At 40.3% G+C, this 16,915-nt stretch overlaps 2 protein-coding genes across 2 annotated transcripts; one reads left to right on the plus strand and one right to left on the minus strand.

Moving 5' to 3' along the window:
- Window positions 1-1,181: 1,181 nt before the first annotated feature.
- Window positions 1,182-3,760, plus strand: LOC106292464 (secretory carrier-associated membrane protein 5). Its single transcript, XM_013728059.1, has 12 exons — window positions 1,182-1,333; window positions 1,737-1,859; window positions 1,956-2,018; window positions 2,113-2,146; window positions 2,234-2,356; window positions 2,441-2,503; window positions 2,626-2,719; window positions 2,851-2,896; window positions 3,003-3,070; window positions 3,179-3,227; window positions 3,356-3,421; window positions 3,507-3,760. Exons 1-12 carry the CDS (start codon window positions 1,274-1,276, stop codon window positions 3,591-3,593), a joined length of 876 nt encoding a protein of 291 aa, XP_013583513.1. The 5' UTR covers window positions 1,182-1,273; the 3' UTR covers window positions 3,594-3,760.
- A 7,087-nt stretch (window positions 3,761-10,847) lies between these two features.
- Window positions 10,848-12,181, minus strand: LOC106292463. Its single transcript, XM_013728058.1, has 2 exons — window positions 11,520-12,181; window positions 10,848-11,406 (listed from the first exon to the last, which is right to left on the minus strand). The coding sequence occupies exons 1-2, from the start codon at window positions 12,067-12,069 to the stop codon at window positions 11,063-11,065; spliced, it is 894 nt and encodes a 297-aa protein (XP_013583512.1). The 5' UTR covers window positions 12,070-12,181; the 3' UTR covers window positions 10,848-11,062.
- Between the last annotated feature and the right edge of the window lie 4,734 nt (window positions 12,182-16,915).

The following is a 16,915-nucleotide window of genomic DNA, read 5'->3' on the forward strand; positions in this document are numbered from 1 at the left end:
TAGCATATACATAAAAAATCTAAATTTTTATTATATGGTTATTGTGGTTGTTTAATTTATTTAATAGTATAAAATTAAACAAATATGATAGAAAATACACTATTTTTTTATTAAATCTTTATTATTCAAAATCATTAATTATCATATATACTTTAGCTACATTAGGCAATTCCGTAAATTTTATTTAAGGAAATAATAAAGTACATTAATGATGAATTTATTGTTCGTTTAATAAAAAGCTTATTATATAATTAGATGAACCATCATATTTCTCTAATGGTTCTAAGAATCATCCTAGTGATGACATGTGGCTACAAAAAAAAATTGTAATGCTTCTCAAATAATATATAGGGGATTAACTCAGTTATTTAGGGAGAAAATAAGTTTATAACGTTTTTAACATCCTAGATATTATATATACTTTAAAAATTGGGAAAATCCAAATGAGATAAATCTAAAATGAAAATGGTTCATAAATTAAAATTGGTTAATTTGTCTTCATTTGTTCTCTGCTCATATATATTTTTTGCTGTTTTTAATTGTCGTCGTAGATTTAAGCACACAGATAAAAAAACATTTGAGTTAATATATTTTTAAAATAAAAACATCATTAATATATTATAGGGAAAAACATCATTACTAATATATCATAGGATATTTTTTTTTTGAATAGATATTTTTTTATTTTTTGTCATAAGACCCCAAAAACTAAAATAATTAAAAATAAAAAAAATTTAATTTTTTTAATTTTTAAAATTTGAGATCCTATCCCCAATACCTCACTCGAAACTCTAAATCTTAAATTTTAAACCCTAAACCCTAAATTCTAAATCATTTGATCCTTAGGATCTATATTTGTAATAAAAACTTTTTCAGGTCTATCCTAAATAATTTCTCTATATTATATCTAGTCACATTTTAACTAATAACAAAATAGATTAAAATATTAAATCAATAAATTTGTGATATTTATTTTGAAACGAAAAATTTACTATACAACGATAATTAAAAAATAGAAAAAAATGTAAAAATAAGATTAATGTTGATAAAAGTAATTATGACAAATACTAGTAAAAATAATAATTCCAAGCTGTTATTAAAATAAAGTAAATAAAAATAAGAAAAATAAGGAGGTGAATCGGTATATATATGGGATGTAATATCAATTTGGTGTAATTTCCTTTAGCGTCTCTTTAAAAGTTGTAATCTTTAGGGGCCTTTGTGAAGAGAAAGAGAGAGATCTCAGATCATCAAAAGTGCGTTTGGTAAAGGGATGGCAGGTCGCTACGATCGGAACCCCTTCGACGAAGGAGACGAAGTCAATCCTTTTGCGGTAAGCCTTTCTTCTCTCTTTGATTTTTGCTGAGTGGATGATGGATCAAAATGTGTGATTTCCCTTTTGCTTCTTTCGAATTGGGTCTTTGTCGAATCTCATCAGTCTTTACTTAGGGGTTTGTGTTGATTTAGTCCGCATTGTTTTGGAGCGATGATGTTATGTAATCTGTAACGGAATAGCCATTTCGTGAGAATGTAAATCCAAATTTGTTTTAAATTTTGAAACTTTCTCTATTGCTGATGAAACTGTGGCTAATCAGATGGATTTAGGTTTCTTGATTTCGTCTCTTTGTTGTTTTTCTTTTGGTATCACTGTCCCCATGGAGCTCTTCTTTGATTCTGAAGAACGTAGTGGTGGGTGCAAGACTGATGATGATTGTTAAATTTGTATGCGTTATTAGAATCCCGGAAGTGTACCCGCTGCTTCGAGTTCCAGACTATCGCCTTTGCCTCCGGAACCTGCTGGTTTTGGTTTTGGTCGCACTGTTGACGTTCCTCTTGACAGACCAGGGTCTGGTGCCCAGGTTCGGTTGTTTGATGTTGCAGTTGATATCATACGTTTTGGGAGTAGTTTTAATGTTTCTTCCTTGTGCTCTTCTTTCCTTGTTTTGGAAATACAGGATCTGAAGAAGAAAGAGAAGGAGCTCCAAGCCAAAGAAGCTGAGCTTAAACGACGGGAGCAGGTATAAACAAACACCATCCTTTGGCAGCTTGAAGGTGTTCCTGTATAGCCTTCCATTTACAGTAGATGATTTAGTTTTGTTTTCTGTTGTGTAGGATCTCAAACGGAAAGAGGATGCTGCTGCACGAGGTACATACAATGCCTCTTATGGTTTTAACCTGAAAATATCTCTTCTCTTGTCTGCTCTTTATATTTTTTTACCTCTTTTATTTCTAGCTGGAATTGTTATCGAGGTGAAAAACTGGCCGCCCTTGTTCCCTCTTATCCACCATGACATTGCAAATGAAATTCCCATTCGTCTCCAAAGGCTACAGTATATTGCTTTCTCAACATACTTGGGTACGTCAATATAGTCTTTGGACATTCCTATGTTAATTTCACCTATATAGGTTTGAGTCACAACATTACTCGTGTGTCCAACAGGGTTGGTTCTTGCACTTTTCTGGAACGTCATCGCCGTTACTACAGCTTGGATCAAAGGAGAAGGTCTCTTCTTGTTCTCTTACTCTATGTCTTATTTTCTTTTTTTCCGCTGACCAAGTCGTCTTCTGTAATGGTCTTTTTTTGCATTTCTTACAGCCTCGAGTTTGTTTGTTTTTTTGGTTCAGGAGTAACGATTTGGCTTCTTGCTCTTATTTACTTCATCTCGGGTGTCCCAGGAGGCTATGTGTTATGGTATCGTCCTCTCTACCGTGCCTTCAGGTTCTTACTTCTTATACGTATTTACTAAAAAAACGCAATTGTGTACTAATGGAGGAAAAGTGTTCACAGTATATTTTTTGCTTTCCATATTCTCTGATTCAGTGTGTTTATTTTGTGTTGGATTCCTGCAGAAATGATAGCGCATTGAGCTTTGGATGGTTTTTCTTGTTCTACATGGTGAGGCCCTCCTAGCCTTTTTTACTCGTTATTGTTAATGGCATATCTTCTTACCCGAGTGAGTCAGTTAGAATTTCAATCTGACACAATCCTTTCTGTGGCACAGCTCCACATAGCTTTCTGCGTCTTTGCTGCAGTTGCTCCTCCTGTTGTCTTCAAAGGAAAGTCACTTGCGTAAGTTTCTTCTAAAAAGCTTCAAGACTTAAATTAGTTAATAATTACGTCTATGCATATCAAGTCTGTTATTTAATTACTGTATTTGATTGATCCTCGAATTCACAGGGGCATATTACCTGCGCTAGATATGTTGAGCAGTCAGGCACTGGTCGGAGTAAGCTCTTCTTCTTCTTTTTTGTATCCCTTATGAGCTCTTGGGTTGTGTCAACTTTTGTCTTATGAACCTTGAAGTTACTCCTCAGATTACTATTGATCATTGAATTCTTGTTTTGCCTGTCACAGATCTTCTACTTCATCGGGTTTGCGTTTTTCTGCCTTGAATCAGTGGTCAGCATCTGGGTTATTCAGGTCTCTTTCCTTGTCTCTCCATCAGTATAGTTTCCAGAGGTAAAAGACTCTCTTAACATTTGAAATGGCCATTTTACATGTGCAGCAAGTATACATGTACTTCCGAGGGAGCGGGAAAGCAGATGAGATGAAAAGGGATGCTGCAAGAGGAGCAATGAGAGCTGCGGTTTGATACAAATGATTTGAACTCATGATCGCTCCTGAAGCTATTGGTTGTGATGTGTAACTTTTTACATTCTTCAGCTCTTTGACCTTTTTGTTTTGTTTTGTTTTTACAGCAGCAAAGTAAAAAAAAAATTTGTGTATTTGTTTTTATTCAATTTGAGTTCAGATTTCATACACCACTTTGTCTTGGTCTTAAGTTTTAACCGTTGTTTTAAAAATCAGTCTAAATGGTACATAGTCGTCCGTTTAGTTGACGCGCTGACGTCATTGCTGTTCCATCTCCGATAGATGATAGATGGTGCTGTGAGTCTTGTCAACTCCGGGGAGATTATCGCACCAACATCTGATGTGCCGTGTCTCATAACCGGCGCTAGCCCCTCCAACTCCGGCATAAACCGTAAGCTTCCAAATTTTCCGATCAAATGGCCGTTCATCTCAAAGCCGAGAAGGTTAATATTATGGGCCCGGCCTTTTAAGAATTTTACCGTTTATATTGTCAGCCCACCAAATCTTAAGCTCATGTCTATGGGTGTTTGATGATTTGATCTACGTGGTAACGATGTAAAGGATTTCCGGTGGGTTCATCGGGATCTTTAGTTTGTGTATAATTAGGGATGGTAATTGGGCTCTTCCGTCCCGTCCCGTCCCGACCCGCTGCGGGTTTCTCTTCTGGCGGTACACGGCGGGACCGTCCCGCTCGGGACGCGGTCCTTAAACTAGCTGTCCAATCCCGTACCGCAAAAAGTGTAAGCCTTCGTGGGCTGTCCCGTGGGACGTCACAGAAAACACCATACAAGCTGCTTCAAGCTGCTTATGCTTCTACGAGACGTCACAGAAAACACCAAACACCATGAGAGTCAACAATCAGACTTGTCAAGCTAAAACAAACAGAACACAAGTAGTCCATAGCGTCAACCCAATACCTCTCTTATCTTATCTCTATTAATGCTTCAATGCAACCAAAGTGATCATCACTCACTGGTCGTGTATAAGATTATGGTCGTGTATATGTAGAGTCAACCATCAGACTTTGTTATCGTGTAGAAGATTATGGTCGTGTATATGTAGTTTAGAAAAGCAACATTCACTTTGTTGATAACAAAAAAGAAAAGCAATTGGACTTCATATTGTCTTAACCAAAACACCAATGTAATAGAAGCAAAAAAAACCAATCATAGTACTGAAACAAATCCAAGAAATTGAAATGAAACAAAACAGCAAATCAAGAAAGATATCAAACTTCCTCATCATCATTTTCCTCATTGGCAATAGAGTCAAAAGATGGCAATGTCTCCTCTTCAGATCAATTTCATCTTCTGTAAATTTTAAAAAATTGCAGTTGATTAGTGTTTAAGATAATGATACTATACAACTAATTATAATGTGAGATATTTACCATTTTCATAAGCCTCATATCCTCTTATCCAATTCCTTGTGCATATCAGAGCTTGCACATTTTTTGGGAGTAAACGGCTCCGGTATTTGTTAAGAACTCGCGACCTAATACTAAAGGAGGACTCTGAAGCCACTGTTGTGATAGGAATGCTGAGCAGATCACAAGCCATTGCAGCCAAATTACCGTAACGATGAGTGTTAGTTTTCCAGAATTGGAGAATGTCCAAGCTCTCTAAACTATCAATGTCCAAAGGAGGTTCATCATGATAAGCTTCTAGAGCTGTCTTTCCAGTAGCAGCTCCGTTGACTTTGCGAAATTTAAAGAATTCCTATGAAATTATAGAAAAAAAAACAAGAAACGATTTAAAAAAAACAGAAAGTTGATACTTTTAAAAAAATAAGAAACGATTTTAAAAAAAAAAACAGAAAGGTGATACTTTAAAAACGATTTTAAATACTCACTTGGTAGTTTCCAAACAGTCCCATGGAACCTGTAGCAGTGACATTTTGTGGAACCGTCTCACGTGGCTCCGTAGACGGTGAGTTAGCCTTGGATTTTTTGTCGTAAGACTCAAACAAAATACTCAGCTTCTGGCGGAAGTTTTTCAACTTCACTTCACGTGTACTCATGTCAAGCTTTCCTAAGCAACACTCGACAATTGAAAGCTTGAAACGTGGATCAAAGACTGCTGCCATTGCAAAAACACCACTAACTTCATCCCAATACTTATACAATTTCTCTTTCATTGGTGGCACCATTTTTCGGACGATCTCATCCTCGCTGAACTCATTCATTTGAAGCCACTCATGGATGGACCAAACTTGATAAAAATACAAGTTCGAGGTGGGGTAATTAGCACCTGACATCAGTTTTGTGATCTCTGCGAAAGGGCACAAAAATTGGCATATCTTATCAGCTCGCGTCCATTCCTCAGCTGTAGGCGCCACTTTATAACCTCTCTTATCAAATGTCTCCAACTTAACAAATGCTTTACGATACTTGATGGCTCTTTCAAGCATAAAGTAAGTCGAGTTTCATCTTGTCTGCACATCCAAGATCAGACCCGCGTTTTCATTTATGCCTGCAGCATTCACGCATTTTTCAAACAACTCTTCCCGCGCTTCCGATGCTAGCACATACTTAATACTCTCTCTAACTTTGTGCAAAGCGCCTCCAATAACCTTCAAACCATCTTGCACTATCATGTTAAGGATGTGAGCAGCACATCTGACATGGAAACATTCTCCTCCACATAACAAATCATCATTTAGCAACAGCTGCGATTTGACTATGTCTTGCATCGAGTCATTACTTGAAGCATTATCTAATGTGATAGAGAACACCTTCTTCTCGAGACCCCACTCTTTCAGCGACTCAAGAAGGTGAATCGCAACACTCATACCGTTATGTGGTGGTGGTAGAGCACTAAATGACAGGATCTTGCTGTTCAACTTCCAATTCCGATCAATGTAATGTGCTGTCACACACATGTACCCTTCACGTTTCAGTGACGTCCACAAGTCGGAAGTGAAGGAGACTCGTCCAGGAAGACTCGCTAATTCTCGTTTCAATGTATCTCTCTCGCTTTCATACAATCGATACACATCTGATTTCGCCGTGTTTCGACAGATGAATTGAACATGAACATTCAAATACTTCCATGTCTCTCTCACTCTTTCATACTCCACGTAAGAGTATGGTAGATCATGCTGGACAATTGTCTTTGCTACCAACTGCCTAAACACAATATGATCGTACTTACGAGATACTACTTTCCCCTCGGTATTGAGTTGTTGCTTCCTTCCTCCATTCCTTGGATACATTTTACATCTCCCTCGATGTCTCATCAACCCACTTGTTCCATGCGAGTGATAATACCACACATACTCATTCCTGCAATGATTGCATACAGCTTTCAAATCTCCACTTGTTTTTTCAACCACAGTGAAATCCTTCCAGACGTCTGACCTTTGCCTATTCTCCATCTCTTCCAAATCGATTTCAGGGTCGTCCAACTCAACTTCTTCCAAATCATCATCAAAATTCGCTATCTCCTCTTCAACCTTCTTCTTATTCTTCTGCGACCGACTAGAGGAGCCCTTCTTTTTCCGCGCCTCACTAGACAAGGCCTGAGTTGATGCCTTTCTTCTCCCTCCCCTAATCACGACTTTCAATGGAGCCTTCTTCTGACTATGAGCCCGTGCGGACGAGCCACTACCACCATCCAGAGTGGATTGTAACATGGGCTTCCGCGTGGCTGTTCCAAAAGTTGTTTGTCTGTGAGGCTTGCTCGATCGGGTTGGGGGTGTGATTTCAACATCATATTCTTCTTCTGAATCGACCAGCATAATCTTCTTTGTTTTCTGTGCTTGCTTATTTCCATCATTAACATCATCAGCTCTCAGATCATTCCTTTCTTCTTCTGCAGCAAGTCTGGCAATGAGTTGTTGAGTCCCCAAGTCACAGGTAGCTGGTGGCGAGTAGTCGGTATTCAAAGTGAACTGCTCTTCCGAGTCTTCTCTAGATGATCCCATCGTCTCTCAAGTTTCTATTGTTGCTGGTTTTTTTCGATAATTCTAAGTTCTAACTTACGACTGGTTCTAACTTCTAAGATACGTGACTAAGTGGAGGTAGGGTTTTTTACTAAAGTTAATTTTTTAATTAAATTTTGTAAAATTTTGATACTTAAAAAAAAAAAATAGAAGTTACGTGCTTGAGGACAACAATTCTTACTAGTTCTCAAACAACAAGCATCTAACAACAGATCAAGTCATTCCTATCAAATAAGCATCTAACAACAGCTCAGGCCATTCCTATCAATTCTTACGAGTTCTCAAACAACAAGCATCTAAGTATCTAACAACATGATCGAGTTCTAACTTCTAAGCCAGACAATGAGTTAACCTATCTAAACAATCAGTCCTATCTAAACAGTGAGTTCCACTAGCTAAACCGTGAGTCCTATCAATGCTTACTAGGTCTTCTAACCCGAGGTCCTTAGCTGTTAGTTCGCCATCACTCCAATGCCTACGAGTTCACCATCACTCGAGACAACACACGTCTTGACTTCAAAGAGGAGAAGAAGATGAACGAGTCACCTCCTTGTTTACCATAACTCCAACCCCTAAAAAAAAACCACAAAACAAAGACAACACGACTATGAATTAGTGAATTGTTTCAAAGAAAGGATCACAAACTACAGATCGCTAAACTTCAATGTCTCTAGAACAAATCACAAACTACTTTGTGCTAAACTCCAATGTCTCAAGCACAACCCACAAAAATACATAACGCTAAAGACACAAACAGACAATGAATCAAATACATAAGACAAACAACATATCGCTAAGCTAAATAATTACCTCCCGGATCTTGTTGGTCTTCTTAATTCTTATTACATGGATTTAACTGAACGCTTTACGTTATTAAGCTAACAACCTGGAAAAAATTCAAGAGTTAGAGCAAAGATTTAAGTTAAAAAAACTTATTTTTTTGTCCGTAATACATAACATTTACTTGCCGTGAGAAAGAACTGCCGTCGTCGGAGCTCAGGTGATGGAACAAAGACAAAGAGAGGCTTCGGTGGTGGAACGACAAGGAAGAGAAGCTCATGAGTAATAACCGCCCGCGTCGGAGCTCAGGTGATGCCGTCGGAGCTCAGGTGATGGAACCGTCGTCGGAGCTCAGCTGATGGAACGAAGACAAAGAGAGGCTTCAGTGGTGGCACAACAAGGAAGAGAAGCTCCGATGATTCACTAGATTGACAAAAAAATTCAAAAGCAAGTTGTTAAAAAAAAACAGTCGTGTAATGTCCGATCTGTGAAGATAAGAAGAAGAACCTTACAAGTTGTACATGCATGTCTCAACTGTGAAGCTTAGAAGCTCATGAAGAGACATCGAAGAAGAAGAATCGACTTTGTTGGAGCTTTCTCTGCTTAGCTTCTCTGGTGAAGATCGAATACTATGTGGTCAGCACCGGACATCGAACGGCCGTGGTCGGAGGCTCGGAGCTCCATTTCTTCACGCGGTGAACTACATCGTCATCGCTTTCTCCGTTCATCTTTTTCTTTTTATTTTTTCAGGTGAAGAGGCAGAATCGTAAATGACGAAAGGAAAGCGGGATCTAGGGCATCCCGCGGTTCGGATTGGGCCGTCCCGCATAGAGCCCGGTACCAACCAAGCCTCAGCCCGCAAGGCCCGCTATTTTGCGGGTTGTAGATAACTCGGCCCAAACCCGCCCCACACCAAGCCCTAACAAGCCCAGGCCCGCGGTCCAGTACATCCATTGCCATCCCTATGTATAATGCCATATCTTTCTTTTAAGAAGAATAGTTTACCGGTGGGTTCACCGGATTGGTCTTTATCTCCATACCTCTTTTCTATGAAAGGAGACGATTATCTGAACTCGATGTCGAGCTTCAGTTTCAGCTGCTTCGTCTGAGGGCTGGTTTTCAACGTCACTATATGTGACTATTTCTATACTATTTGATTCTGTTGTGAAGGCTATCTCGACGCATTCAAGTTCCGTCTCGAATCCGCTGTCATCTTTGATCGAATAATTATTTCATTTATTTTACATTGTTGTAGTTTATGCTTTCAATCAAAGAGGATGAATTATTCCCTGTAATCATTGTAATCAAGCATGTTAAGGTTTAATGAAATTAAGTTGTGTTAAAAAAACTACCTTTCAATCAATAATTTCATATATATTATCTAACTGCAATAATTTCGTATATACTTATCTAACTATAGCTTGGCGATTTCTTGTATGTTATCTTTATCATCATGAAAAGAGGAATGGTAGAAGCTCTGCCTTCTCTTTAAGATTAAGAGTGAGAGAGTCTTCGTGGTGGTTCCTCACGACGGTACTGACTCTGGCACACGGTGGTCTCCTCGACGCGGTGTGGCCGGCTCTGACTCCGGCGTCGCACCTTTCTCACGGTGGACGGCTGGCTTTTTGACTCCGGTGTTGTACCTGGCTTTAAGGTGAACAGCCGGCTTTAAGATCCGCGTCGTCTGATCCTTCGCGGTCGACGGCGGTTTTATTTGAAAGCGTTCTCTGACTTCGTTTTCTGCGAATGAGATCTCGTGATGATTCCGATGGAAGCTCTCCAGCGTTGAGTTTGTGATGATGAGGATGTAAGAGAACGGGAAGGATGAGATCTCGGAGATGGCTTGCTGAAGCTCTCCGGTGAAAGAGTGGGTGACGAAGTTGGGCGCGGTGGTTTATCTCCGGCGTGATTCGGCGAAAATCTCGGCCTTCGGATCACGGAGTGTGATCGTATGACGCGTGTTGCGTGCTTTCGGTGGATTCAATACGTGGCGTTCATGCGAGTTGACCAGACACGTGTGTCGCGTGATGATGGATTGAACGCGTGGATGAACACGGGTGTGGATTTGGGCTTTTAGGTCCATGTTTTATATTTGCCCTTTGATTCGAGCTTTGGTGTATGTTTTTTTTATTGTAGTTTGGTTTTTGGGTTTTTGGTCCTTTATTAAATAAAATTAGATGGCCAAAAAAAATAACTTGGCGATTTCTTAAACATAAGTCTTAAATAATCTTTCATGAGTCTTGCCGTGAATCACGTTCTCCCTATCGCCTGATAATGACAAAAACGCAAGAAAACAGAAACCCCAACGTTAAGTTGTAAATATCTACTCTCAAAATATCCGTTACAGAAGGGAAAATATCTACATCACATCAGATGTCAAATCTCTATCTTGTTTTTGTTATTATTGTATAAGCTTGACTTTCTGTCCACTATACATTCGCTAATGATAATTTTCAAAATTTTATTTCCTGGGGGAAAATAATTTAATGTTAATAATGTCTAATATCTTGTTTGTGTGTGTATGAGTAACAAGTTGGACACAAAACAATCTTTTAACGAGAAAAAATATCTATTTGATGCCTTTACATTCGTGAATGAAAAATGCGATATAACAACTAAACCAAACTAAGCCAATCATGGTGCTTTGTTTATCCATGACTTTCCACATTTGCCATTTCCTTTTTGTTATTAGCGTCTAAGAAAATGAAATTGAAATTTGAATAGACAAAACAAAAACAAACACCATAACTAAAACGAAAGACCACGACGAGTCACTTCTGTGTCCTGTCTCATCGACTCGAACCTTTCGTCGTTGCACTTTTTTATAAACGCTTCCGCTCTTACATTCAGCTCATTTCGACTACGCGACACGGCCGGTGACAGGTAGTACTTAGTTCGATCGGTAAGCGTCTCCGCGTTCTTTAAACCGAATGGTTTCGTCTTGTTGGAATCTTCTACGCCAAGTCCGAACGTGTCTGGTCTCCGGTAATAGCTAGTCAACGGTTTCCCTTCCGTTATCATCTTCCACGTATTCTCTAGAGTCTCTTGCCTCTTTGGCTTCGCCACTCTCAACGCTTTCAAAGAGTTTCGTTCTGAAAAAATTACCAAAGCAACGTCTTAATAAAAAGTATTTAGGTTTCGACGTACGTCACCTTCTTTGTCCAACTTGTTAATGTTTATTTTATAATAGTATTCACTTAGGTACCTGCTGTGGTGGTCTTGACCATTTTGCGTTGACCGATCCTAGCCGAAACAAGAGGCTTCTCAACCGGAGTCGGATTTTCCGGTTTGGCCACAACCACTAAACACATCTTCTCCTCCTCTGCTTTCACCACCGCTTCTGGTAGCTTCTCCGTAACCACCTCCGGGGTCTCCTTTTCCTTCTCTAACGGCTGAGTTTCGGCTACGAAACTGAAGTCTTCATGCTTCGCCGTCTCCGACCGCCGTGGTTGAGCTCGGTGGACGTTCTGCTCATGATTATGAAACTTATGGTCGCCGCCGTATGAACCCTCGTGGTCTTTGCCGTCGGGGTTTGTGATGATCCGGTAGTACATGGATGAAAATCCGATCATGACGATGATGACGTTGATGATGACGTAGAGGTATGGTGGTTTCAGCCACGAGAGAAAGGAACTGAAAAGGATGGGAGCTCGAGAGAAATCTAGTGCCACAACAGGAACAATGATGATTTTTAGTTGCATAGCTACGGCAACAACTCCGGTAGAGATTAGCACCGGTTTAATCCATGACGCCATTTTTTTCCGCTCTAGTCTCTTTCTCCCTCTCTATCTCCTTCTCTTTCTCTTTCTCTTTCTCTTCCTCACTCTCTCTCTTCGGGTTTATCGAATGGTGTTTAGTAGTTGTCACGCTCTTAGCTGAGATAATTCTATCGTTTATATAGAGAGGGGACTAGTTGGATAGCTGATTAACATCGTTAGATCTAAGATTAAACTATATGAACGGTCAGGATCGTATCAGATAGTAGGCGCATCCCCTTCCAAAACATAACACGAGCCGGAAATAACTATTTTTATTGGTCCGTCTTATTGAAACGTTAACAAAACTTCACGTGTCCACACTCATATCTCCCAGCTATATTATAAAATAAAATAAAATAAATGATCATTCTCTTCTTTTTTACGTCGATATTCTCTTATTAGTCGCCGACATTAATATTTTTTTTTCTCTTATTAGTCAAACCTAGTATGAGTGTATATTCGTATATTTTGTTTCCAGTATACAAACGAAATATGAATATGTAGTGGTCGACAAAAATTTAAACATGTATAAAGCAAATTTAAAAGGAGCTTTGTTAACGGACATGAGTAAAACTTATGATAGAGTTGAATTGATCTTTATTCAACAACTTCTCTCCAAGATGGGTTTTGATCATCATTGGATAAAACTAATGATGAAATGTATTTCTTCAGTCCAGTATAGAGTGTTATTAAATGAGCAACCAAAAAGAAATATTATTCCGCAGCGGGGGCTTCGTCGGGGGGATCTATTGTCTCCTTATCTATTTATTAGGTGTACGGAAGCGTTGGTAGCGAATATTAAAAAGGCGGAGAGGGAGAAATATCTGACATGTATAAAAGTTGCTAGGGCTTGTCCCCCGATATCCCATTTACTATTTGCAGATGATAGTTTTTTTTCTGTAAAGCTAAAAGTGAGGAATGTCAGACTATTCTTAGGATTCTTAAGGAATATGAAGTGGCATCAGGTCAGCAGATAAATTTTGAAAAATCATCGATCCAATTTGGACATAAGGTTGAGGAAGAATTAAGACAGAAAATGCGGGATATTCTGGGAGTACATAACCTAGGTGGCATGGGATCATATTTAGGCATACTTGAGAGTTTAGAAGGTTCAAAGATACAAGTGTTTGGTTTTGTTCAGAAGAGATTGAATAATAGAGTCAATGGATGGACTTTCAAGTTTTTCACTAAAGGGGGTAAAGAGGTGATTATAAAATCGGTGGTAACAGCTCTGCCAAACCATGTAATGGGCTGCTTCCGGATTCCGAAAACGGTGATGAAAAAACTGACAAGTGCAGTAGCACAGTTTTGGTGGAGTCCAGGGGGTAGCATTAGAGGAATGCATTGGAAATCATGGGATAAACTCTGTGCGCCTAAGGATGAAGGAGGCTTGGGTTTTAAAGACCTCACATATTTCAACACGGCTATGCTTGAGAAACAATTATGGAGATTAATTGAGAAACCAAACACTTTATTTGCCTGAGTGTTCAAAGGACGATATTTCTGGAATGCATCACCCCTAGAACCTATTAGATCTTACTAGTCATCTTATGGCTGGCGTAGTATTGTCTCAGCTAGATCTCTGGTTAGCAAAGGACTTATCAAAAGGGTAAGATCAGAATCATCTATTTCAGTATGGAATGACCCATGGCTCCCATCCACTCGCCCGAGACCAGCAAACAAAAATCAACATAACCTTGACCCGGATCTTACAGTGGATTCTCTTATTGATGAAACATCAAGAACATGGAATTCACAGGTTATTAGGACTTTGGTGGACCCGCAAGATGTGCAAATTATTCAAAGTATACCTTTAAGCCGAATTCGGACATCAGATCGGGATGGATGGCATTTCACAAAAAATGCGAGATACACGGTTAAAACAGGTTATGAGGTGGAGTGAGTGTATCCAGATAAAGAGAGGACACTACCAGAGTATGGTCAGGATTCATTTGGAGTTTATTAAAAAATACTCAGATCATCAGAATGGGTGTCGAAAAATATTGGGATTGATCGCGGGACGAAAAATTCACCGGAAAGGCCGAAATTGGACGAATGGACCGAGAAGCTCGAGGTGGCTCGATCTATGAGATCAGGACGTAGGGGCAACTGCCTGGCATGGTATGTGGCAAGGGAAGCATGTGGTGTTGCAGTAAAAATGATCACAGCATGGGGAGTGACACATAGAAGCACGAGGTGGAACGGCCAAGCACGAGATGTCGCGATGCATGCAACCGAAGCATGCAGTATGACATGTGGAGGACGTGGTATCTCCTTGCATGGAGACATGCCATCCATCCAGACAGGTAGAGGGCGTGGTGTCATCTTGCATGTGAGCAGGCCATGCTGAAAGACAAGTGGAGCACGAGGTGCCGCTGTGCATGCGTCCGGAGCCATGCGGAGCGACACACGGGCTGCCAGACGACTTGTTTCTGATTGGTTGCTGATGCCTATAAATAGCCCACGACCCCCTCTCATTTCAACACATCCAGAACACTTCAAAGTCAGTTTAAAACGTGAGAGAGAAAACAAAGAAAAAAAGATCGAGTTTCGATAGTTTTCGAGCGATTTAGGCAGTTTTCGAGAAAGTTACTCTACCGATTTTGAATCAGCAAGCTTGTTATTGCTTGAGAACCGTAGTAGCATGCTAATGGTTAGGTTGATTGGTTAGTTAGCGAATGGTGAATGCTTAGATGATATCGCTAAGTTGTGGATAGTTAGGTATTCTGGAATTAGTCTTTATTCTAGATTCTGGAATGTGGTTGATTGTGTTGTGATTATTATTTGAAACCTTGGTTATATTATCGGGTTTAGTATTGGTTATATTTTGGCCGACAGCATTTGTGTAACCCACAATGCTGGACATATTAGGGGTGAGTTAGTGTTCCTTCAGACCTCGTACCCAGCGAATTCAAGGAAACCCCTTATTTGCTGGATCGGGAAGACTCAGACGAACGGGGTCATGTCCTATGGCTGAGTATTACACGACAGTGTAATGTGGCAGTGACCCGAATGACTATGGGTTGTCGCGCGGTGACCCGAAGGACTGTGGGCTGTCGCGCGGTGACCCGAAGGACTGTGGGCTGTCGCGCGGTGACCCAAAGGACTGTGGGCCGCGGTCGGTTGAAAGTTCCTTCTTCCGGTCTTTGTGGTAGGGAGATAGGATATTACCGATAGTGAAGGAGGAACCTAACCTCACAGGGACCCGAGTTAGTTATATTATATCGTGTTTTGGGTTGTTAAACCCTAATTTATTTCGAAATTGAGTTTGGTGGTGAGGTAGCCTAATGCTAGTTATCTTACTATCTTTTTCTTGCTGCGTATTTCTTATATTGCTTATTATTATTCGTTGAATTGGGTTGAATTGTTATTAGGTGAACCTCTCGCTTTAGATTGTTTGGGGTGGGATAGCGTGGGTTGTATTTGTTAGTTGGGGATTGTAAGTCGCTGAGTAATGCTAGATTACTCACTCTTCACTCGTTGTTGTTTCAGGTGACCAGTAGTGAGCTTGTAGAGGTCGCGGGAAGCTAGGCCGGCTGGTGTAGATTTGCATCTTTTTGCTTAAGACGCTTTCAGACTATAAGTATGTACTTTTTCTCGCATGGCATGCCACTACTTGTATAATATTTTGTGTGTTGTGAACCAGATATTATATAAGATACATAAAATCGACGTTTTGTGGAAACGCCTTGTTGTTTATGATATTAGCTTGTTCGAGCTAACACAACGTCAGGTTGAGGTACGGGTTGAGAAGCCTTAGGCTTTGACCTGACGGGACGTGTTAGTGGGCGGGCTGGCCTAGTCATGAATTGCACATTTTGTAACCTTGGCTGGAGTGCCAGTTAACCCGTCTTGTAGCGCTTTCGAACCTTGGTAGACGGTCTGGTCGTCGGTCATGTTCTTGTTTAATTGTTGGCCGGTGGTTTGACCTATGCCTAGAACGGTTCGGAGGTGTTACAGAGGTGGTATCAGAGTATGGTTTCATCCATGCGTGACACAAGTGCTTTTTAAGGATTTTATCGAGTCAAAGGAGTCACAAAAAGATGTTTAGGAAACCAGCCGCTTCCCGTAGTAGGTTTAATAGGAATAGGACTTACCCTTTTGATTGTGTGCAGATGGGTAATCCCGGGATAGGTGATGATGGAAGAGGTCGGATATGGGGAGAGGGTATGGATTGGACAGGCAGAGGATTGGGCTACAGATCTGATCAGGATGATGGAAATGGCGTTAGTGAGATGTTTGGACATGATAGGAGCCATCTACAGAGAACAAGATCTTTTCCTGTTTACGGTAACATGACTAGAGTGAGAGAAGACAGTATGGCCAACATTATTCCAAGTCGTATTTGGCACCGGAGACATCAACATGATCAATCCGTTCAATCAAACCTAAGTCCAGATCAGAACCGTGCCACTGAAGGACCACAAGATCAAGGAGCGGAAAATACCCTGAAGCTTTTGCATGGCGTGATGACCGGGGCACTTGGTAACCAAGGCAGGCGTACTCATACCCCAGAAGTTTCCAAGCTATTATCTACCATGGAGAATATCGGATCCTACAAGTTCAAAGGAGGATCAGATCCTATTGAAGCCGACAAGTAGATTACTATGATGGAGAAGAATTTTGAAGCCATGGAGTGCCCGGAGAAATACAAGAAGAAGATCGCTGTGTACTATTTGGAAGGAGACGCAACAGGATGGTGGGACAGCATAGACAGGCAGCGTGGACATACTATTACATCGTGGCCATCTTTCAAGAGGGAGTTTGAGAGGAAATACTTTCCTCCAGAAGCGAAGCATCGGTTGGAGCGCCAGTTCATGAACCTTGTTCAAGGAGATAGGCC

The sequence above is a fragment of the Brassica oleracea genome, chromosome C5, assembly GCF_000695525.1.
Source record: "Brassica oleracea var. oleracea cultivar TO1000 chromosome C5, BOL, whole genome shotgun sequence".
NCBI classification, from domain to species: Eukaryota; Viridiplantae; Streptophyta; class Magnoliopsida; order Brassicales; family Brassicaceae; genus Brassica; species Brassica oleracea.

What these genes read in the sequence shown, in the direction of transcription:
- LOC106292464 (XM_013728059.1), top strand. Translation starts at nt 1,274, where the DNA reads ATGGCAGGTCGCTACGATCGGAACCCCTTCGACGAAGGAGACGAAGTC. An exon ending in AGCTTAAACGACGGGAGCAG is followed by an intron (nt 2,019 to 2,112) that starts GTATAAACAAAC and finishes TCTGTTGTGTAG; the next exon opens with GATCTCAAACGGAAAGAGGA. An exon ending in AGAGGATGCTGCTGCACGAG is followed by an intron (nt 2,147 to 2,233) that starts GTACATACAATG and finishes TTTTATTTCTAG; the next exon opens with CTGGAATTGTTATCGAGGTG.
- LOC106292463 (XM_013728058.1), bottom strand. Translation starts at nt 12,069, where the DNA reads ATGGCGTCATGGATTAAACCGGTGCTAATCTCTACCGGAGTTGTTGCC. An exon ending in GGTCAAGACCACCACAGCAG is followed by an intron (nt 11,407 to 11,519) that starts GTACCTAAGTGA and finishes TAATTTTTTCAG; the next exon opens with AACGAAACTCTTTGAAAGCG.